The following is a 24,105-nucleotide window of genomic DNA, read 5'->3' on the forward strand; positions in this document are numbered from 1 at the left end:
CAGCATTATGATAAAGTGTTTATTCATTTTTTTAAATATCAAATTTTTTTGTACACATCAATTTTGTTGATAAACAGTCCCCCAATATTAAAAAAACCAAACAAACCAAAAATCAAAAAAATAATCAAGTGTGTATTACTTTGGGCAGAACCACATCCCATTCTCCGATGACACAACCACTCCTCCCTTCAGCCACCTGCGAGGACAACCGAAGTACGTTCAGCCCAGAAGAGTAAATGACACAAATGCAACCAGCTTTAGGATTCCTGAGTATTGATTCCCTCAAGTTCCTTAAATGAGTTTTAAAACTCTTAAGCTAAAAAGCATCAGTCAAAGAGTAACCCAAACCGCTACGCATTTGGATCACAGACTACGCCTCATCTACACAGTGCAGGAAGAAATCCCTTGAACGCTTCAGAAGGGAAAGATGTACATGAAACTGACCCCATTTCCCAAGCTGACTTCCGAGAGAGGCAGGCAAAAATACCTCTCGATTTCTCCACTTTGAATTCACGTTAGAGTTCTGGGGAGCCGTTTGGCAAGAAGTCCAAGTCTGGTGAAGAAACCTCTAGGATCTGTTCCTCCTTTTATGTGTAAATGGCATAGTGTTTTAAAGAAAACTTATCTGGACGTTAAGCATTCACAGCAAGTACGCTTAAATATTGCTACTTTTGAGGAAAGGAGACTGCAAGAGGGAGAGACAAAGCCAGAAAGAAGGAACATATCTAGGAGGTACAAGGTTAACAGTCCTGGACGCCAAGTGTCTACGTAGAAAGTTGAACATACGTAGCAACAAGGCAGAGATTGTCACGATAACGCAGTGTAGCTCAGCTCTGTCCAGCAGCAGGTAAACATGCCAGGGACCGTCACCAGGAGACAATTTCCTCCTCTTGTCAGAATTATCTGTGCCCAGCAGCTTTCAGATGTCAATATTTCACTAAACATCACCTCTAAACTCACCTAGAGCCTCATGTACAGAAACACATTCAGCAAGGGGCTGAGTACATTCTTGCTGTATCTTTAAGGAAAAGAAATACATCTCGGAAACCAACAGCAAGGTACATGACCACAGTGGTCGGTCAGGGAACACCCAGAAACAAGCTCTGCAGACCCACAAGGGTCCCCACAGGTGCTAGCATCTTTATGAAGGAGCTTCTGAGTGTTCCTTTATTCTCTATAGACGGACTTCTCATACTGAAATAATTTTGCTAAGCTGATGTGACATTAGTACATTAGAGCACTGATGAATGAGGAGAGAGAAGAGAGTGAAGAGCCTTATTTTAGGTCAGGGTACACAGCTCCTTGGAAACCTGAACAGCTTTTGGCGTTAACTTTATCCCCTGCTCTAGCCAACAAGCTGTAGCAGTCTGCCTTCCCTGCTTAAACAGAAGTATTCCCATTTTGTGGGTAAGCAGAGAGACAGTTAAGGGACTGCTAAAGGCTCAGCAAAGGATGTGCGCATACAGCAGAGAGGACACACGTGCACGTTAAAACAGAAGACAACTGTTAGACAGCGTTTGCTAAGCACATATTCTATGACATTTTATTTTAACCTCGAATACTCACCACTGCCCAGATTTTCTCCAACATAAATCTTGCTCCTAAAAAAAAATCATTCTCTAATTTAGCAGCATGTAGCCATTCACTCAAAGCAAGGCTCTGAAATGAAGAGATTTAAATCACCAGGCTTGGATCAACTTGTTAAATTGTTTTACAAGTATTTATCCGTTGGGGGTCAGGCTTTGTTTATAGCAGTTCAGAGAAAGTTACCCAGGAAATTCTAGCACTATTGATAAATGCTTCAGTACAGCTTTGGCAGAAGGGCAGATTTCAAAAATTATATTTGACAAAGAATAAAACTGAGCATTGAAGCAAGTTGGCTGATGCTCTAAAGCTTTTATAGCATAAATTCTTATATATGCAGTCTAAGTAAACGTGGCCATAAAACTAGAGCCTTTGACCAGTTTGGTGCAAAGCAGCAGTACTTCGTCTAGCGATTAGCAATTGCTTCCAAAAACATAAAGTGTAAATACGAAAAGGGTTTAACATTGAATGGCTAACATCCGATGCCTTGAGAAGCTGGCAGTAGGTGAACCTGCAGGCTAGGGGCGCAAATTCAGCGCTCGTGCATCCAAGAGGGCCAACCTGCAGCTGGTACCTGCGTACCAGGTGGGGGCTTGCTCCTACAACCACCTCACTGAGACCTGTGGTGTGAATCGGGAGCAGATTCGTCTGTTTAGCTGAGGATGCTCTGGATCTGAGAGCTGGGAGCTTCATTCTTGTTGTTGCTTTTGATAGTGAACCAGATGCAGGTGGGAATGGGTCTACTTTATCTTATTTCCTAAGGCTTCTAGGGAGGGATCTGATGACACTGTACTCCTGTACCAGCCCAAGCATTACCCTTCACAGAGGGGGCTTTCGCTGATTTGAGGTGCTCGTTGTACAGAGAATATTTTAAAAGTACTTCAGCAGGGGTAACTCTGACCACCTGCACGGTAAGGATCATTAAGCTGTAGTCTTGCCTCAGTAACTCATTTTGAACAGAGCCTCAAGTGAATTACTCGACGCTGCTCTGGCAGGGGGTCCCCAAACAGCCAAGCACCGCTTCCTACATACGTACGGAGCAACGCCTGCTGCCGGCATCACAAATAGTGAGATGTGAGCAAAACGTGTCTGGGAGCCCCAGGCCCAGCTGATACGTTCACAGCTGATGCAGAAGCTCCATTCAACAGACAGAGGAATGCCTTGAAGCTCTTCATTATTCTAAAGGACCTCCTGGCTGCCCAAGAAGAAAGAAAAATCTGACAACCACTGCTCACCAGAAACTCCTGCAAGTTCACAGATGAAACCAAATTTGTGTTGTTTTTAAATGCCACCCTACATGAAAAAAGCCTAGCACACACATAGGCAAATCTGCTAAGCAACAGGGAAAACAAAACCCCAGGAACACAGCCTGAGACAATGATAACAAATGAAAGCCACGAACAAAAACACGTTTCCAGCCGCTGCTGACCAATCGCTTCAGGTTTAGCTCAAAGTGGAACGTTCAAGATGAACACTTGACATAAAACCACTTCAGAGATTTGCAAGTGGGGCTAAGTAAAAGTTCCTATTTAAAATTTGGTATCATGTTTCAGCCACACTTTCCTTCCCCCCTCCCCCAGCCCCAACAGGGTTTTGGGGCTTTGCAGAGCAAATCACAAAGTTCGTCCCCAAAAAAAGCATCTGGAAAGGGCTTCCTGCAGCACAGCCTCGGTGAGTCCTCATCATGCAGGCTACGCACCAGGGACCTCCCAGAAGGCCACGACGGTTATAATGCAGAAGCCATGTCAGTGCGTTTGTTTCATAAACCCTACTGGGGAGCCCTCGCTCTTTAAGAGGTATTGAATTAGTACCCCACCAGCCGCTCCAGGATTTCTGCAGTTTGCATTTCCACAGCTGAGAGGCTGATCATCCCCAAATATTGAGATAAAACTAGTGCAGAGCAGATTTCTTCATTCTGATCACACCTGTGCTCAGTGAATAGAGAATGCATCCACTGAAACAGTCCATCCTTCCAGGGGCAGAGGGGGATTAAGAACCGTAACACACGGTTGGTTTGTCAAACAATTTCATCATTAAGGTTTTGCTTTGTGGTTGAGCTTGTTCTTTTGTATGGGGGAAACACGATGTGGGCAAAGCTAGAAAAAACAAAAGTAAAAATATTCCTTTTCCCTTCCACCCCCCCGCCGCTACAATTAATACCAGCATTATCTTCAAATAAGTTAAAACGTCTCTTAAGTTTTGGTAGCACCAAATTCTGTCCCTCCCCTTCCTCTATCCCCATGTTGTAAACTTGAACACAGTGGCCCAAGAGCATAAAAGGGTTTGGCAGAAATAGGCATCAGCCTTCCCCGTGCACGCACAAAAAGCACACGCTTCCCAAAGCCCCTCTCCACCCCTCGTTCCTCTTGTAAAGCATTACACATCTGTGGGCATCTACATACCTTTAGTAGCTGCCATAATAGTTTCATCAGCATCACAGATGGACATGGGGTTACAAAAGCGCAGCAGAGCTAAAACAAGTCCACAGAGTCCCTTTGGATGAGCGCCGTTTCACGCCTGCGCCACACCGAACTCGGCGTGCACGTCCTGTCCTGTGCACACGCACGGTCAATTCACTTCGCGATCTGCTTTGCGCTGGACAGGGCGGTGATATTAATGGCTTCTGCTTTTTATTCTTAACATTGGAGCTTATTCTAAAATTGTACATTTAAATAAAAACATTAATTTTAATCCAGTATGCATAATTAAAAGCTATCCCGTCCACACAATGCTAGGACGTTTTCCTTCTTTTAAAAGGCCAAATCTAATGAGTGAAACAGAAGAGACAAGTTACTTTGGCTGCAAATAATTAAAAAACCTGGCTCAACATTCTGCTTGTACATTACGGTGTATAATTTAGATACGTTCTTTAAAAGAAAAGACACCCCAGTCAGCGACCTCTTCCATAGTTACGTAGGAACAACAATACTCTTGGCTAGCAAAATGAGAAGAGCAAGATCTGCGTTTCCATCTGCTTGTTCCAAAGCCTCGAGAGCTTCCCGTGTGGTAAAACCAGCGCCAAGGATCCGATCAACATCAGCCGCAGGAAAAGCAGGTGGTGGAGGAGCACCCGAGGTAAGTCCAGCAGAGCCAGCTGGTGGGCTCAGCAGTGGTTCCTCACGCCTACCCAACGGCCACGGACCTTCAGGAGCAGAACTGCTGCTTCTCCCAGGCGCTCCTGTGAACAGGCTCCCAGCACCCTGAGGTGCACCTTCATCCAAAGCGGGTGTAGAGGAAACGGATGCGTTTTGCTCTGAAGTCAGAACAGTTGGACTCTGATAACCTTCTGGCAAAACCTCCACCTGCTCAGGGCTCTGTTGCTGGTCAGGTGTTGCTGCAGAATTCACCACGACCAAATCACTCTTACCTGAAAACTTCTGAACCTCTAACGCACCTTCTCTGAGAGCTGACTCTGTGCGACTGACAGACCCAATGCCGATGTTTTCCATGCCAGAATCACAAGCCTGGCTCCCCTCTGCTCTTCCACCTTCAGACCTCACCTTATAGAAGGAACAACTCTGTTCCTGGCTGGCTGGATCTGAGCCTTTCTGCTCGCCTTCAGAAAGCCCCTTCTGTTGTGCTGCTGGCTCTTTGTGAACCACTTCCAGCTGAGAGACTTCTTCAGAGGCAAAGATTTTACTTTCTCCTTTCCTACTGAGGATCAAGAGTTTGTGCAGCTCTTTCAAGGCTGATGCTAGAGAGAAACATGGCTCTTCTGAAGGTCCTCCTGGATCCGTGTCCAGCCGATGGATGCTGGAGGGGGAAGAGCTGTCTTCAGCTGCTGAGTTAGACAACTCATTGTACTTTGCAGGAATTTCACTAGTGCTTTTAGACTGTGGGACAGCACCGGTGGGAAGTGGCTCACTCAGGGAGGGTGCAGACTTCAGCAACTCCACCTCCATAGAAAAGGTGTCCGAGTTCAGGTCAGATACACTTCTGTTCTTGGCCTGCAGCTTCTGCTTGCTTGCTGAGCCGTGCGCTTCACCTACAGACTGCTCAGCTACATCTACCTCCATGAAGGCTTCCGTATGGATACAGCTACAGGAGGCTGACGTTTGGGTACTCCCTTTTGCACAGGAAAGACCTGCTTTCTCCTGTCGATCTCCTTTCATTTCTGTAGGAGGATTTTCTGGCTGGCCGGCTTCTTCCGCAACAGGTTTCTCAATGCCACCAACATGGCAAGTTGGTTCTTGGTCAGTTGTCTCAGTTTGCTCCTCTACATGTTCTTTCTCTGGTTCTGTGCGTGTCTGATGGTCTATGAGACACTCATGCTTTTGCTCCTGTTCTGAAGACAGACATACATCTTTATTTTGCCCGTGCTTAGCAGCAGTGTCAGTCAAACTGTTTTCTTTTGTCACTTCCAAAGGATGTTCCTGACCACGGTCTTGTTCTTTAGCATTACATTCCTTTAGACTATCAGCAATAAATGTTTCCTTGTGTGTCTTCTGTGAAAGGCAAGCAGGATTGCAACAGGTTACCTCCCCTGTCTGGGGAGAAGGGTCGTTATTTGCCAAGGAAGCGTTATTGGAAAGATGCTGTAGTAAGAGAGGATGTTCTTCTTCTGGGGTTATCTGGCATTCAGTTGAAGACTCAAAAGACTTGACGGCTCTAGGATCAATGGGCTCTGCGAGGCTAAATTTGGATGAGCAAATTGAAGCAGGGGCAGAGACAGAACGATCAAGTAATTGATTTGTGGGATTACAGATCTTGGAATTTAGTCCTGAAGACTGGACTGGATTTTGAAACCCATCAGAAGCTGGTAATGAGGGCATTTCCAGTGAGGTAGTTTCTTTGTCACTATTCTCTAACAGAAGACAGACAAGAAAGAAGTAGTTAGGACACACGAGAACCACCGTTTTCACAGAGTAGCAAAAACTCATAAACCGATGGCTCTAAGTACCTGGTCTGTGGCCCACTCCAGCTGCAGTAAACACACACTACATGCATCAAGGCTTCTGACGTTCTGTTTGGATTAGGAAATAAACACACCAAACTTGTGTTAGCATTCAGAGCACACCACATGCACAGTTATAGTCCTGCGACCTCGCAGCTCCCCTCCCAACTGTCCACCGAAGACAGCGTACGAGCAGCAGGAGCTCCTCACTTTGCTGCCTTCCAGGAGTTCCACCTAGGAAATTCATTACAGCAAGTCAAAAATAACTCTGCTGGAGAACAATTTAAAGGCTGTTCTGTACTATCTACGCTGCAGGTTGGTCCGTGGGTGATACTACACACTTGATAAAATATATGCAGCACAAGGCATGTGGCTAGCACCGTACCGGTGCGTTCTCCATACAGCTGGAGATATTCAGGAGCCGTGTTCAGAGAAGCGAGGATCAAGAGGGACTGTGCTCCCAGCAGCTATTGCCTTGCGATGGCTAGTGGCATCACAGGGAGGAGAAGGTGAGCAAACATCAGCTTGCTGCAAAAGGGAAGCGTAGAGATCCTAGGGCGAAAGGCAGAAATCCCCAAAAGGAACTGCTGCCTGAAGCTGGGAAGAGCAAAGCAAAGGAAGAGACAGCCAGAAGTCAAACCCAGCTCACTATTTCCTTCTCCACACGGAGAACAGATGAATTGCAGATCTCTATCAGTAGCACCAAACACCGGGTCTCGTTATCAGGACAAATTAAATAAGTGACCTTATCTTGCTAATAGTCTAATCTTGCTAATGTATCAGCTCTCATGCTCTTGTTAAATCGGTAACATGACCTTTGCTGTAAGAGCGCCTGTCCTCCCATTAAAGCTCTACTCTGCCCAGCGTCAGACACCCGAACGGCGATCCAGATTTTGTGCTGGGTCATTTGTTGCATTAGTTCCCTTCCACTTTCCAAAGGCCTCCAAACTCAGTGGTCTTAAACATATACCACTGTTCTACCTGAAGTCTTTCTCTTTTTTACAGACACCCAGGTGTACTGGCGGACCGCTAGCCACGCTCACATGTACAGCCAGGATTTCCTTTAGGTTTCACACGATGAAAGATATCTGCCTTTCTCACCTCAGCTACTTGTTTCTTTTATTTTCCCTTAAATCAAACTGGTGCACTACAGGCTGCGATACCGCCCCTCTGACCATACACTTTGATATAGAACACAGCGCCGCTGCAGGGAGCGATCCCTTGTGTTGGCTGCTCATCTGGTCTTAATGCAGCTACAACAACTTGCCGACGCTGGAGTATTAAAAAGCCAGAATTATCCTGCAGATTTTCAGACTGCTCATCTTTCCTAAGGGTGGCAAAGAGGCTCGTCACACAGGATACGGATGAGAACCGGAAGGATTTTTTTTCCGTTCTACGCGGTAGGATCATGTTCACGCGCTCTGCTCCCGAGCCAGTCCTTCAGAGAGGAAGCAGAACTGTCTTTTGAGTCAGTGGATCAGTAATAAGAGCCTGATCAAACACGTCAGGGATTTGCAGCCATTTAGGCAGCAGAGATTGCTGGTGTTCTGCCAAGCGCTCCTCAGCGCCATCCTTCCCGAAACCCACTGTCATCCTCCTCCCAGGGTTCTACAGGAGCTGAACCCCAGCCCCATCAAGGATATCGATCCAGCTAACACCAGGAACAAACTGTTCTCCACAAAGTGCACCATCAGGGGTAAATCCCTCTCTATACTGGGAAAAGCCCAAGTTGTGTATGTGGTGGCAGTGCCTTTCTTATATCAAGGCTGTCTGGATGAGGAGCCGCATATGGGCAAGCTACCCGAATACGCTTCCTCCTGAAGCAACTGTAGTTTTGCTGCCAGTTTTGTAAATCCTCCCTAATCACGGAACTTTTACCAATGGTGGTGGTGGGGAAAACACTGCATATTGGCAGAAAAGAGCAAGCTCGCAGACATAAATGAAGCAGATGTGGAGGATCCAGATCACAGTAAAACATACCAGGACTCCACTACCACCTCAGCTGCCTTGCCATGGGTGTTGCAGCACCAGTGAGTCAGCCGACAGAAAACATGAGGCTTGCTAAAGTGGGCTTTGGAAGATTAAATAAACCTCAAGGATAAAATAAGAATTAAATAAAGCTCACGAATAATCCAGGTGCATTCAAAATGAGAACTTTAATAGCCTACAGATGTTTGCAGTGATTTCTGTTGTACCATCTACCAGCATGCAAAAATTCAGCAGCAAAAATTCCAACGGTTACGAAAGAACGCAGGCCTTGTGGGGTGCTGAGCTTCCCTGGTCCTGCATTACGTTCTCTCCCTCTCCAGCCTCCTGTTCCTTCACTTGGTTTTCCTGGTACCATCTAGCAGCAACTAATAGTTTTGGAAGAGAGGAGGAGGGTATAAATCAATAATCTGACATCTTAGGATATAGCCTGTGAGCCAGAGGCTTGTAATATGCCTAAGACTTAGTCGCAGTCAATCTAAACAAGACCTGCCTTCGTTTTGTGCATGGGTGTTCTACAGGAATTAAGCAATGCACAAAATGGATTTCCTATTCTCAAAGATCTTTTACATTCCTGTAGGGCTCAGCATCATTGGAAAACAGCAGACTGCCGATTAGTCTGAACAAAGCCACGTGGTCTTTAGAACTGTAATAGTACATAAGCAGCTTTGATTTAAGTCATTTTAGGCACTTTTCATTTTGAAGCGCTCAACTAAAATGCTTTTATTCTAAAGACTCATCTATTTTGGGCTGAGGTTTGCTTTTTATTTGACCCCTTCAGCAGAGAACTAAATCCAACCATGACGTCTGCAAAGTCTCATCCAAAATGGAGAGATATTGCAAAAACCAACCCAGGCTTCATCAGGCTCCAAGTTTTAACAGGAAAAGAACTAATATTTACATCTGCACATTTTCTCTGCTGGATGATGTGAAGAGACATGAGCCCAAGCTACCAAGTCTGACCTTTAGCGATGTCAAAACGGGGCAAGGTCAAATCTATGTTTGTGTTTCCCTCTACTTGCTGCAACTTAAGTTAAAAAGCATTCAAATTTGGCTTTAAAAGTGAAACGTCTAAACTGTTTTTTGCCAATTCATTAAAGCCAGGCCTTCCTTCTGAGGTTTCTACATCTCTGGAAAAGTTATATCCTTAGAATGGAAGAAAATTGGTCAAAGGGACCAACGAGTGCAGGTTCATGCTCCCCTTCATGTAAACAGCTTCATTATTCGCAAGGAGGTCAGTGCTTGCTCTTTGGACTATCAGGCAGCAATTGGGAAGCGTTAAAGAAAGCATCCATACATTACAAATATACAATATGGAGAGAGTTAAATCTGGTTATCGCACTTCAATTTTAAATAGGAACATGCTAGAGTCTTAAAAAATTAGCAATAAAAAAGTTGAAGAAATCAACTTTATCAGCTTAAATGTGACCTGGCAAAGAGTTTTACATGTGTGTGGGAAGCAGAATCTTACTGTGTGCTTTCAGAGGGAAAAGTAGCAGTAAAACTCGGAAGTCTCTATAAAAGACTTGCATATAAAATGTTATCTTTAAAAGTTTTGGAAAAGGCCTAAGGAATACACTTTGTGAGGTGTTCACAGCTTCACTATAATAGCAGGGAAAAAATAATGAAGCTTTCCTCTAGTCAAAATCATAAGCTGAAGTTAAGGGAGGAGTTGCACAGAAAACCCGAGTTTCAGACAGTTTGGCTCATGGCTCCGCATTCAGCCCTGTTGGCATCCCCACCTGACTAAATTTTGCAGCCATCAAAATCTTCCGTAGCCCAGTCAGTATGCACCTGTGCGGCTTACGGATTCCAGGGCACGGGGAACAAATCCATGGCAAGGGTAAAAATTCTCTTTGCAGATCACATTTAAGGCTGATGATACACATTAGGATGTGAATTCAGCTGCCACTTTTGAAATTCAGAGCAACAGTAATCTTCAGTAAGAGAGGCAATTCACCTTCCAAGGGCATGAGCACCATTCTAAGGAAAAAACATGGTGAAATAGTGCTATTTCTAAAGATTGTAATGAACTTTTGTCAAGAGATTTATACTTTCTGCTACAGCTCCTCTATTTTTATATGCTGCAGCTATTGAGAACAGGATTTGCAGAAGACTCCACAAAGCTGTCCTTACACGAGGCTGCTAAAATATCACACAACTGAACCATGTCCCTGACTAGACACCACAACTCGACCCAGGTGAACGGGTGCCAGAGACAACCGATTATCTCCGCACCTTTGAAGGCCAAGAAACCAGAGCGGGCTGGAAGCTGCAAGGAGAGCACAAATTAAACAGCAAGCACCCCCAGATGCCTTCATGCAGACAGATTTTACTGTACAGAAAGGAAGAGAGAAGTGCAGTTAGAGTCCACGAGTAAGAATAAAGCCCCTTTCTCTCCACCATTTACTCTCTGATACTGGATTAGACTATATCTCCTAGGAGCTGAGAAGGGGAACTGCTGACAGACATCCTGATGCACAGTAAGAAAACTATGCAGATTAATATTTCAACTGGCCTCCTCCCAGTACCTGCTTCCTCTACGGACTTCTGTATTGCTTCTGCTAGTTCCTGGTCTGCGATCTCCTCCGGCCGCATGTCCTCCCGCCCGGCCCCGTAAGCCAGCCGGGCACACTCTGGGAGCTCGCCCTCCGGGAGGAACGTGGTCTGCGAGCCAGTCGTGCCGATCACTAGTACATTCTTCTTGAGATCGATCGAACACTGTGAAAGAGCATCGAGACATCAGGGGCCTGCGTAAGAGGCAGTTGATTCCCAGAGAAGAAGGAGAAAAAAGGTTAAACGACCCGCTTCCAATGGGAACAGCTCATAGCAGCTAAGCAGAGCGGGCCAAGAGCACCGGCTATAAGCAAAGGGCTCCGTGTGACTTGATTTGTAATAAATCATTCAGCTGGAAAGCTCTGAGCATCTTCGATGAGAGCAAAAATATTCAGGGAGCAGCCAGACATCCTATAGCCAGACACCACAATGTATATAGTGTACATACTTCTTTCATAACTGGCTGGAAGATAATCCACTATCAACTCTCCCCAGAGAAATCCTAATAAATTCACAGGCATGGCACTATGTTGCACTTAGCTTGGAAGAGCCAGTAACTGTTTCAGAAGATACCTGATGCCTCTTCAGCATATCCAGTCCTAGCAGCATGTCCATGGGCTGCTCTTCAAGGATTGAGAAGGAACATGCCAGGAAATCCCCTTCAATCTGGACCTGAGCTGAAATGCAAGGGAGAGAAGTTACCACCTCGCAACGCTACAGAGCAACAAATCTACTTCCTGCTCTTCCATCTCCTGGGAAAGGTCTGCACAAGCCTGCTGGGTAAATCTGAAACCGGCACTCTGATGTACTGTTTGGGTCACAGAAAGTCGAGCTCTGTGCGAGGCCCAGGACTACCAGGCCTGCCTTGGTCTCGAGAAGTTAATTATTGTAAAAGCTGACCTGCTCTAGAGCCTGAAGGACCGCTTATCTAACCTGCCAAGCTAGAGGAGCTGCGTACAGCTCATTAGAGCACAAGTCTGAAAAGCAACAACAGTGAAAAGAATCGATTTTTCAAGGGCAATCATCTGGCATCCAGAAAACCTGCACAAGAGCATGGACAGCCTTCTTTTCCCAAAGGAATAAGGAATATGAAACACTCCACTGTACCAGAACCCTTCCTGAGCAGCTCATACTGCCTAACAGTCCCACCCCAAACAGGAAAGATCCCACTATTTCACATTAGCCCTGTTTTTTGCACCCAGACTGAACACATCCTCTGAGCTGAGGACACCCTCACCTAAAAGCGTTAAGGTAATTCCATTAAAAAAGCATGAAATGAGTCAGAAGCCAGAGTACCACGCCTGAGTCAAACAAACATCTTGCAGATGCGCTTCCATTTTACTCTGCAGGAGTTTCTAGCAATTACAGCATTAAACCAGATACTCCTCGGTGCCAAGATTCTGAGAAACGCAATCAAACTGCCGCTAAAGCTGCCCAAAGAAGAATGCCAGTACTTACCTAAGTGCACTCTGCCAATTATCTTCTGCGTCCCTACACCTTTAGCTATGCCAGCCCATCGCCGATCTACCAGCCTCATTATGTTGCACCTTTCAGCACAAGCTTGGCTCATGATGGTCATCTGGGCACCTAACAGCAACAGAATCGGTGTTAAATCCTGACAGCTCATCACAAATTAAAATTCTCTCCTGGAAGGGCTTAAGATCTTGCACTCAGCAGCCGGGAAACCACACTGCATCAGCAACTACATTAGGGCATAGAGGCTTCCTGTGAATCCCACTGCGCTGAACTGACTGTGTATACACAGATCAGCACTGACAGTAAAGTACGTATCGCTGTAGAGCTGGAATAACCCCAAGTACTTTCCCTTTAAGGCTGTGGATGGGAAGCACAGCATTAAAGGCATGCAAAATCCCTCCATCTGTAAAATGATATAAGACATACAAGTGGCAGTGACCTTTCTGGCATCGCAGTCCCAGAAATGCTCACAGCAGCCTTGATCTGGGGTATTCAAGCACTCACGCGCTCTGCTTCTTGCAACAATTTCCTCTGTTCGCCTTAAAACAATGCCCAGGCTGCTCTCAGGTTTTAATTAGGTCCTTCAAAATCTTGTAATGCACTGCTTTATTCTGGAATTTTTGGGCAAAACTTCTGGAGCATTTAGTCTCCCTCAGTGAGGGAAAGGAGAGCATGGAGAAAGAGATGAAAATGGGAGTAATTCACCTGAGTCAACAAAGGCTTTCACTGGATGTCCATTGACTTTGCAGTTAATATACAGCATCACCACCTGGCCAAAACTCTCGGGGGCCTCTTCCATTGCTATCGTCATGTTTTCTTCAATGTTTTGTTGCCTGAATTTAATGGAGAAGAGAGAGAAAAATCAGACCTTCCATGGGCCAAACCTTATAAGCATCCCCGACTTCCAAACAGATCTGGTAATCCCACCCACTGCAGCTCACCTTACAAACAGCACATTTAAACCACAAAAAGGACTGCTTTATTAGCTAAACATAGCCGCCTTAGCAGAGGGATTGCTAGTCATGATCTTGGCTTAATCCAGAGCCACCACGTCGCTCCCCAGCAGCCGTGAAGCCTGCTCCTTCCAACGCCTTGCCTAACTCACACAACAGCACCTGGCGACCTTCTGTTGGCAAGAGAAACCTGTCACCACAGAGTTAACCTGGAGAACTTGTGAGCAAAAAACCTGCGTATTTATTAGTCACTCTAAAATAAAGCACTCAGGGCACACGATGAAGATGTTGCCAGTAGCTACAACGCTGGAATCCCACACAGCAGCTGAACATGAAAATCCTCCAACGTTTCCCTGGTATCTTTCCTTTTCCAGGCATAGGAAGGGAGGGAGGTGAGCAAAACTGCAGCGACACCACCATGAGCACAGGTCCTCACTGCAAATTCAAGCCTACAGAAGAAACGCTCTTCAAGAAGCCCATCACAGCCCCTACACTAATCTTGGAAGCGGTGGGTATCTGTAGCAACTGCATCCAAAATAGCTTTATCTACCAAAAGTGAAAAGGGCGTCCAAATTTTGATGCCATTTCCCTTTTCCTCCTCAGTAGGGGAAGGGGGAAAAACCCAAGCTCCTTTCTTACCTGTCTTCTGTACTGTGGTAGCCCTTCCCACAACAAGATGGGTAGACACGGTTTCTTGGTCGGCAACCAAGACCTGGCTTGCTTGGGAGCTAAAGCGCCCTGCTACCCACTGCCAGCCTGTCCTGCTTCATATACACGTGAAACAAAGAGCCACACGTTGCCCTGTCTTTTATTATTTAAGCTTAAAGTGGATATACAGTGGTTAATCTTCAGTTTGTTTTCTTGTCAAATCCATTATTCTGTTTCCTCTGTGCTTGCCACTCTCTCCGCTTGAAGGGCAGGGGCGTGTCTCAGAAAATACGATGCTTGCAATAGCTTCCAATCAATCTTGGGCAGAGTGCATCTAATTAAGCAAGGAGTTCAGAGAAACTAAGTGGGGCGTGAAATCTGGGCACTGTTAGGTGCCCAAACTGTTCCCCAAGAGCTGCACAGCCTCGGGCACATCACCTTTATCTGTCACCTCATCCATGGAGGAAGGAAATCGTTCCTACACCTGCCAGCAATGTTTTGCTACCTACAGTGTATATTTTTCTGCATTGCTAAGCTAAGCACTTATCCAGCACCAACACCTTGTCAGTCATAACGCAGGAATGGCTCCTACCACAAATGAATTTTGGTTATGACCAACTATGAGCCTGTATCACAAAGACATTTCTTTATTGGGGGAGAAAACCATCAGTCATGTTCTGACTCAGGATTTATCACTCAATTTAAGAAATCAAGCCTCAGCACAGTGCTGAAGAGAGCAAGAGGGAGCGAACGCTGATGATCAGAATGTATTTCTACAGAACATCTCCTCTGACAGCAGTGATGTTCAGAGCCTGGAATTAGCCAGCGAGACAAAACAATTAGCAGTACATGAAACCAAATCTTGAAGGCAGCTGGGAGAGATGACACCACATTGCTGTGCAGAGTGCTCAGCTTAGAGACTAACACAGGCCCAGCTCTTCAGTTCAAAACATGCCTGAGATGCCCAAGTGCCACCACTCAAGAGGATCTCGGCTAAGCGCTATCCACAAGTGCTCTTGTTTCACAGCAGACCAGCTTAGACAGCTCTGGGACATCACACGCATGGACAGCGGTGCTGCCACCTCATGATCTGTGCTCAACTGCATACATCTGAAGGACAGGGTGTGCCTACATGTCTCAGATTCACAACCTTCCCACGTGCAAAGGGGGCTCAGAGCACTGCCCGTCGAGCATCTTAAGGCAGGATCTAAACACACCCCTTGTGTCCTCCAAGAAGAAATCACCATGGATGGAAGTGCCCTGTGGAAACAAGCGCTGGGAAGACGTCCAAACCGTGTGAGCGACTTTGGTTTTCTACCTTATGTCTTCTTCTATCTTGGCCTGTGCCTCAAGATCAAAAGGGTCAGCTGAATAGAGTCGGATCCTCTCCTGCTCCCGCCGGGCTCTGTCCTGCTGTTGTTCCAGCAACACCCTGGTGAATTTCTCTGCAGTAACAATGAGACACAGAAATTCTTTTTACTGGTGATTATTCTTACAAATCAAGTTCTGGCACAGCAAACTCTTCTTTTTATGCCAGCATACACTCGGGTAGACTCGGCAGCACGCACGAAAAAGGCTTCATCTGAGGGCAGCACGATGGACCTCAAAGGGTCGGTGGCAAACTGGGGAACCCACTGAGATGAAAAGCAACTGGGCAGAGCTCTTTCTCCTTGTGTCTGCTACCCAAACAGCACAAGCAAGCTCAATTTCTTTCCACATACATTTTTATATGGAAGAAACATGGAGAAAAACATGAAGACAACACTATTTAAAACAAAGAGCTGCCATCAAAACAGGAATTCATTCTTCTATTGCAGCAAGAATTGCCTATGCAATACTCAAAAAAAACCCAAGCCCCAGCTGCAAAACCAGCAGATAAATGAGACCCGACGCAGAAATCAGGACTATAGAGCTTGCACAATTCAAATTAAAAGCTTGAGCGCATGTGTCTTTTGTAAAAGCTTCAGAGAGAGAAGTGGGATTTCACAGCTCTCAGTTAGATGGCCCATCTACAAGACCAGCTTGTGAAATCTATCTTGTTTTACACTCAGCAATCCCCCATAAAAAAACGGCCTGCAGATCCACCAAAGAGCAAACGCAAAATTACAAGATGTAAAAAAGCTAACAACAAAACTTACTGTAAACGCCAGCAACACAGGCAAAGACAGAGACACTATAACCCCTAAAGCTGAATGCCACCACCAAAATCAAGAGGTCCTAGACAGGACACCTGCTTCACAAAGTCAAGCAGCCCATTCTATGGACACAGATTTTAGATCCCCACTTCTTCGATGGCCTCTAGCTATTTTTTACTCCTTGGATGTGATCACGTATGTTCCCAAAAGGACCTGGCAATAAATTAAGTTCTGTAAACACAGAAGGTTGTGGGTTTGCTTCCAGAAATGCAGCACCCATGAAGACGCTCTCTAGCTCAAAGGCTGTTCCATGTTCAGGAAGGCATTGGGTATGTTTCTTGTTTGTTTTCTTTAAATTAGCCTTCTGTATGGCAGGTGCCTTCTAAAGCGCTCGCGGTGCATCCAGCACAGTCACGTGGCACATATCTGTGTGTATTTGGGCATCAGGGCCAGAGCTGAACTGGATCTGCGCCCAAATACAGCAGTGTTAGCAGCACAGAATGATGAGAGCATAACCAGATCAAACCACTTCCTTCTGACAGCCCGCTGTGGCGATTTAGGACTAAAAATGCACATCTGATTCAAAGCTTAATGCGCACAAGACAAGACAGATCAGCAAATGAGCCAGTTCTGGGTGCCTTGGGCTTAATCTCTCATTTTCTGTGCCAAGAGCAGCACATCTTCTCAAGGTGATGGGAGAAACACCTGCACTATGGATGCAGCGCTTGCAAGAAGCATGGAGAAACTTGAGATCACAAAGGACATGGTTTTACCTCTGGATACGAACCAGAGTCAGAATTAAAAATTGAAATAGGCTGACAACACCCACGCAAGTTCCTGTCTAGCTTCCTTTGACAGAGAGAAATCACTAGGATGTAGCCTTGAAAGTGGAGAGGGGGGTACAAGTCTCCTGCTAAAGTTCCTCCATTCATTTCCCCAAACTCAACACGGTCTGTTTCCTAACTACACATCTTGCAGAGGTTTAGCAGGACATCTTCTGATGCCCAAAACGCCACTCTGGTTTCATACTGAAAGGACACCAGAGTTCAAAGCTTTATAAAGAATGAGAGACCAACACCAGCTACTCGCCTGCAGAGGAAGCGAAGGACGCGGTACTAGGTACTAGGTACCTGTGCCCAAAATACATTAACACTTTCAAGGTTAACAGAAACTTAAGCTCCCTAAAGACACTACGTATTCCTTTTCCTCTCCCTTTCCGACGCCCACTTCCATAGCAGCTAATCATTACGGACAGAGTTGGTTTGATAGCGTACCACCCTCTGAGAGGTCTCAGTGGGCTCTGAGATGCAGCAAACATACCACCATCATTGGAAAACAGGCATTCAGGCAGTCTTAGCATAAAAATCAGGAGCTGAGCCACTTGTCTTTCACAGAAACTCGACTCATCTGCGCATCTGCTGTTTCAAAGTAGCGGATAGAGGATATTAAAAAAGCCAAGCAGGAGAAATATGCCCAACTTGCCAGAAACAGTCTTGTGAGAAGGAGAGGAACTCTGCTTCGAGTACTCCCAACTAGCACCTTTTACCGGCGTCACTGATGAGCTGGCAGCGAACATGCCGACTAGTTAAAAAGCTGTGGCTGCCTTTTATTAGAACTGAGCTCAAACAGATTTAAAACGACCTCCCGCAGATTAAAAACCCAACTTACCGAGGTCTCCACTGAGCAACGCTTCCGCCAAGGGCGGATTGCGCTCCTTCAGCAGCGACAGCTCGTGGGGATTCGCAAGCAACATCTCCCGTAGCAGCGCCGGATTGTCCAAACCCTGAGGGAACGACGGTGCATCGGGAGGCGACGGGCGAAGACGCTGTGCTGGTGGCTGATGCTGCTGAGTGGACGTCCCAGGAACCGCGATGCTGCTGAAGTCTATCCTCGGCAGAGCTTGAGGGGGGAAAAAAAAGAGGTCAGAGGAGTCGGCGCTTCACGTTTACAATTCTCCTTGAAAAATGCACTGGAAAAACCGCAGGAAGGATGAGCCGGCTCTTAATCCGACAGTATTAGACTGGATTCTGCGACGAGCAACTCGTGTCGGAAGCACGGCCAGGTACTCAGGTTACTGGGTTAGGAATGCTAACACGTATTTATGTAACTGGTCTAGCCTTCTATCTGGCCCATTTTTAATCCCCTGAAATGCACTCAGTGAATGGCAGACTAGTTATTTCCAGCTTCACAAATGTGAATACCACAGGGAAGGATGGGAAGGCTAAAGCCAGTGACTCTAAGGCACTTCTGAATCTCTCGGATTAAGAAAAAGCAGGGAGGGGAAAGAAAAAAAAAGTAGTATCTCTGCAGACCTGCATTGCAGGTACCAGTGCTCCAGCTGAGGCAGGAGGACGAAGACCTCAAGCAACACTCCCACGTCCTTTTCAGCCAGCGGTACCTTCTTTTCCAGTGATATTTAACCATGGGGATTTGCTAGGAATCGCTGCAGAAGGCAGGGCAGAGGAGCAGGGCTCCACTCAGACGTTACTTGAGGAGCCTTTCGCAAGTACGCACAACTGCGTTTGTCAAGATGCGGCTTCTCTGGGTGTTTGTCACCGTACAGATTCAGAGCACACATCGCAACAGCCATCTAATGTGTTTGAGCCGCACAGACCGCGTGTTATTGTGCCATCACACTGTGCGGGAAGGGAACCAGCTGTTGTATGAAAATTCACACGGCTTTACCAAAAACTGCTGTCCTGAACCAGTTACCTTCCTCACTTTCTCTGTATTTCTCTAAAAGGACAGTAAAATGTTATTTGCTTCCTTGGAATAAAAAAAAACACCAACCAAAAAACCATTAAACAACAAGCCCTTCAGGTAATTTTAAAAGCTCCCCACCTCATCCCTAGCCACCCTCCCTTCCTAAGCGTTTTGCCTAGCAAGGTGCTAAAGGAGGCTGACAAAAGATGGAGCTGGTGTTTGATAAACCTTGAGATCTTTGCAGGCTGAGAGCAAAAGTTAGCGCAAATCCGTTCTCACCTGGGAAGCGGATGGAGGGCCGTGGCTCTACGGTCTCCTTCTGTCGCAAAATCACCACGTCCCCATCTTTCAGGCCGTAGGAGGCCAAAGATCTGTTGTTGTCAGTTAGAGGCCGCTCCGCATAGACTATCTGTTTGTGGAGAGAGTGCACTGAAAAACACCATGCGTGATGAAGCGGACATAATCTGGCTTATTTTTATTTATTTGGGGTTTTTTTTTTAGGAAAGCGTTCTGGTAAATCCTCTGGACCCATCCCAAGCTTCAGAAGGGAAGGCGTGCCAGTCTCACCACGGGAACGGGCAGGCCCTGCCAAAGCACCCCACCTCAGGTGCAGAAAGACCTCAACAAGTCGGCGGTTGGACAATGACATGGAGTTGGTCTTACCGAAACCCGGCAGTGGTTTCTTGAAACCCAGCATCTCAGAGAAGGGCTGGTCTCCCTTAAGTAGAGGCCAGGATTTTTAACGGACAGCAAGCCTTGTGCCAGGGCTGTTTGCCACACATTTCCAACACCCAACCTCTACAATTACACAAGCCATGACCACCTTCTACAGCGTTATCTCCCCCCAAGTCAGCACCTACTGACCAAAGACCGACCGTGTACGTGCAGGCAGCGCTGGTCAGGATTGATCCGTGGACGACCCAGCCCAATATCTATGATCTCTGCCTTTTCCAACAAGACAGTTCCCCAGAATAACCAGTTTTACAGGGACCTCAACAATTAGCTCAGTGAATTCCAGACTACTTCACGAATGGAACTCTACGCCAACTCAAAGGTTCAGCACCCAAAGACACCACTCCCAAGACTGCAGGCAGTCCACAGCAGGGAATTAACTTCTTTTGAGTCTAAAACACAAAGTCACATCATTTTCTGTCATGATAATCTGATTTAAGAAGCGATCCATGGATTAAACACAAAAACATATTGAAATAAAAATGAATAATCACCACGGGAACATCTCTGTTACCAGTAGATCTGCAATACCTACAAGTGTCATAAGCTACAGGGAAGCAAAAGAAATTAAATAAAGAAAAAAGCACTTTACGGGAACAAAAGTTCCCAGAAACAGTATCTGCTAAACATTAAGGTTTTGGTGCCTTCCTCGGAGCGCAACGAGACTAGGCAGATCAGTTCAACAGCCTCCTGCCCCTGGCGGGAGTCCAAAGCAAGAAGCGCCCAAGAACTCGGCCTAAACCTGTCAGGCATACGATCAAATTTCACGTTTACTACCTAGTTTAGTAAGACCGCGTGTCTCTGCCTCTGGAAAAGGCTGTTTCAGCAATGACAGGTTTGCTGCAGGTCGGGACTGGCAGAGCCGCGTGGGAGAAGCTTTCGCAGTCCTGGCCTGGATGGGCTCGGCTCTGCCTGATACTATCGCAAGCAGCAGATCCAAAAAGAAGACGCAAAAAAGCCCAGTTACTACGTGTCTTAAGGTCTGGAAGACGCTACAGACTTTTACTGCAGTAGCTCAGAAATATTACACAGACATTACGCTAATGTGCTCTTACAGCAGAGATCCGTTGTCAGCGGTGGTGCCAAAGGCAAGACAGAAAAAGCAAAAATAACAAGAACCACGTACGACGGCCATCAGAATTCGAGAAACAAGCACAAGCTTCCTACCTTCTCGTTAATGACACACTTAACAACGGTTATTGTGGTGTTGCACCAAACTGGGTCCCTTCCAAAGCCAACACGGCTCCGTCGCAAGCTGTATTAAGGCGTGCAGCCTCTACTCCGATGGTTTGCAAGACATAATTACCAGCATAATTAAGGTTAACTTCCAATGGGGAGAGTCCCAGCACATCCTCTCACGTTACTGGACGCGCCCCACCCAGCCTGGCTCAGTAATGCCATGGCTCGCGGAGAAAGCAAGCTTTTAATAAATCTGAGCTGCACGTGCAGATCTGAAATGGCAGTTTCCCTGCGCAGGCACTCTGGAAGAGACAAGTTAATCAGTTTAAGTGAGGTTTTACCTCTGTCATCTTGCTGGGATTGGATTTATGAGCATTCGGCCTTAACACCTCAGACAATGAATTAAGCACCCAGCACTCACTCTACATCCATTAGCAGCATGGCTTAATGCGCTTTTGACCCAGTCTGCTCTGCTGTTAAAACAAACTGATTTAATTTTGCTGCTCTTTTGTAGCATACTTTAGAAGGCAAGCTTGTAGGCTGGCCAGGTACCAGACACGGGCTCTTCTGGAGGTGACCCGGGCAGGGATGCCAGCACCGAGATGGCTCAAGAGTTGGATCTCGCATAATGCATAGGGTAGAACCTCCTTATGAAGCGAGGAGCCCCAGTCCAGGGTGCTAGATACCACCAGCAACCGCAAATCAAACCAACCCCAAACCCGTTACATCCTCCGGTGCATGGCCAAGGGCAGGGAACACACAGCGCGTAAAGAAAGCAAAACAAAGGAAGTGACCGGCACTGCCAGGTGAACGCGGTGCTGCTGAGAGCCTCCCCGTCCCTCCTCCAGAAAAGCCGATGCCTCGATGCGTGGAGGAAACCACAATGAGCCAAATTATCTCCCCTCTCCTCGCCCTGCAACTTATCACCGCGCCCGCCAGCCACCATCCCCGTTACCGCACGCCGCCCTCTGTGCCTTGCGACTGCAGCCGTCCCTTGGAAACCTCGCAGCCCCCTGCTCGCCTCCACCCCAAACTGCAGCACCCGGAATTAATTTCACCAAATTAATAGAGAATAAGACTGGGATTAACGCGCCTCCACACACAGCTGTGGTTCATTCCACCCTGCGCAGTCCCTACTATTAAATTCATCCTCTCTTTTGAGCCAACATGACACCTTTAACACAACGTGCGCCTCGGTTACGGAAAAACAGCAGTGAACCACCAAGTTTGGGAAATATAATTCTGCCTGCTTGCAGAGGATGGTTTGAGCACGGAAAAATCCTTTTACGCAACAAGCTGCTTCACCGATAACTTGTATTTTTGTTATTTTCGCTCTACTGAAGTTCCTCAAACCCCTTCATGAATGCTGGGCAGAAGCAGGAAAGAGAGAAATAAATATGTAGCTAAAAAACATTAAAAAAAGGAAGCAAGATGATGCAAAAACTCAAAGCAAGGGAACTCCTGGCAAAATCTAAGCAGAAAAATCCACGATCACTCATTCTCCTCAAACAGAGCCAGATCTGGTGGGTGACCCTGACACAAGGGGAACAAGGCTGACGACAAGGAGTTTGTGCTCCACGTGCCCAGAGATATCGAAGCCACTGAGCAGAGTCCCACGCGCAGAGGCTGTCCCCATCACTGGCCACGGATTTGGGTGCCTTGCTGGTGTCTGTGACCCAGGCACGGGGGCTTGCTGGAGCGTAGCAGGTGGGAGCCTTTAAATGAGCTGGTTTCTCTCTTTCTACCTACCAAAAATCAAGAGTTTTCCTCTAAAGGAAAATCCACCTCATTTTGATTTTCTACCCCTCCGTTGGGGACCGCTTCCCCCTCAAAACCAACCTCGCTCCCCAGAACAAAAGCCTTGCCAAAAGCAGAGGTAAAGCAAACGCCGCAGGTGAAGCGTCGGGAACCTGCTCGGCGAGGGAACGCGTCCACCTCAAGGGCGGCCGGTTCAGCCATTTTTTCATCGCTGACTAATATTTGCCTGACTGGAAAAATACTTTATTAATTTAGACGAGGAAAAGGCTTGGAAAGCAAAAGCCATCGCCACAAAACTCCGCCAACTCTGCCAGGCGTGGCCGGCGCCCCAGTAAAAGGAGCTGACATCGCCCTGTCCAGCACCGCGTTGCCGATAAAACAGGTAGAAATCGCCAAAACAAAACCAAACGTAAAATCAGAAAAAAAACTGGGACTGAACCCAAAACAGTGAGCAAACCCCAGACGGACAGACAGATGGACGAGAGCTGCCCCCACGCTGCAGCCTGCCCTGTGTTTTGGCACACTCGCGACAAGCCAGCCCCGATTTTGGGCTGAAGGGGGATCTTTGCTGGGGGAACCCGGGGGGATGCGGGGGGAACCCGGGCAGACGCACCATCCGGTACCCGCACCTGTGAGAGAAAAAAACGGCGGGGGGGGGGGGGGGAAGGAAGCCTCAATTTGCCCTTTTCCGCCCCAGACGCAGGCAGGAATTTGATGCGATACATGAAACCCTTTCCCCAACGTTTCAGCCTCGATCCCCGGGGTTTGAGGGCACCGCGGGCCGCCACCTTTCCCGCCCCCCGACTCCCACTCCTCTCGCTCCAAACCCTTCCTCATTAAAACGCCAGATTCCTCTAAAATTTAACTTAAAAAAAAACCCGAAAAGCCAAATAAACCATTTTCTTCTTATTTTCAGCTCCACCGCGGGAAGACACCCAGCTTTTCCAGGACGGACACCGGTAAGACACCGAGCCGCCGGGGACCCGGAGCCCTCTACCCGGGGGAGGGGGAGGATTTTGAGGGAAAAGGGACGCGTTTGTCCCCAAAACACCCCCCCAAACCCCGGGACCCGGCGGGGCGGATCCCCTAGCCGCAGGGGGAGCACAGACCCCGCGGGGGGAGAGGGACACACGGCCGTCCCCAGCCCAGGGGACCCCGGGGGTGCGGGAACCACCGGGCCCTCCCCCGGTCCTCAGCGGGGGCCGGTGGGCGGGCAGGGCCTGACCTGGCTCTCGGCCGCCGGGATGCCGGATTCCATCTCGCAGAGAGCCCGGAGGTTTTGCAGTTCAAAGTCGGCGTCCACCTGGAGGGAGAAGGTGAGCTCGCTGCGGTCGCGGCGCAGGCAGAACACGGTGAGCAGCATGGCCGCCCCGCCACCGCCGCACCCGCCGCCAAGTGCCGCCGCCGCCGCCGTCAAGCGCCGCCGTCGCAAAGCTCCCGCCCCGCCGCCTCAGGGGCCGGCCGTCAATCAGGGATGCTCGACCAATCACGGGGCGCCTAG

The 24,105-nt window shown here is 47.5% G+C and overlaps 1 protein-coding gene across 3 annotated transcripts; it reads right to left on the bottom strand.

Annotated features, from left to right (window-relative positions):
* DDI2 (DNA damage inducible 1 homolog 2) lies at window positions 1–24,017 on the bottom strand. Of its 3 annotated transcripts, XM_064470529.1 has the most exons (10): window positions 23,830–24,016; window positions 19,215–19,344; window positions 17,901–18,131; window positions 15,416–15,542; window positions 13,202–13,329; window positions 12,479–12,607; window positions 11,594–11,697; window positions 10,996–11,185; window positions 6,485–6,547; window positions 6,254–6,388 (listed from the first exon to the last, which is right to left on the bottom strand). In XM_064470529.1, exons 1-9 carry the CDS (start codon window positions 23,965–23,967, stop codon window positions 6,531–6,533), a joined length of 1,194 nt encoding a protein of 397 aa, XP_064326599.1. In that variant the 5' UTR covers window positions 23,968–24,016; the 3' UTR covers window positions 6,254–6,388; window positions 6,485–6,530. The 3 variants fall into 3 exon arrangements, with proteins under 3 accessions (XP_064326597.1, XP_064326599.1, XP_064326598.1); XM_064470528.1 differs by lacking the exons at window positions 6,254–6,388; window positions 6,485–6,547 and adding an exon at window positions 8,616–8,832 and having other exon boundaries at window positions 23,830–24,017; XM_064470527.1 differs by lacking the exons at window positions 11,594–11,697; window positions 12,479–12,607; window positions 13,202–13,329; ... (2 more) ...; window positions 19,215–19,344; window positions 23,830–24,016 and having other exon boundaries at window positions 1–6,388; window positions 10,996–11,073.
* Between the last annotated feature and the right edge of the window lie 88 nt (window positions 24,018–24,105).

The sequence above is a fragment of the Phalacrocorax carbo genome, chromosome 20, assembly GCF_963921805.1.
Source record: "Phalacrocorax carbo chromosome 20, bPhaCar2.1, whole genome shotgun sequence".
Classification (NCBI taxonomy): Eukaryota; Metazoa; Chordata; class Aves; order Suliformes; family Phalacrocoracidae; genus Phalacrocorax; species Phalacrocorax carbo.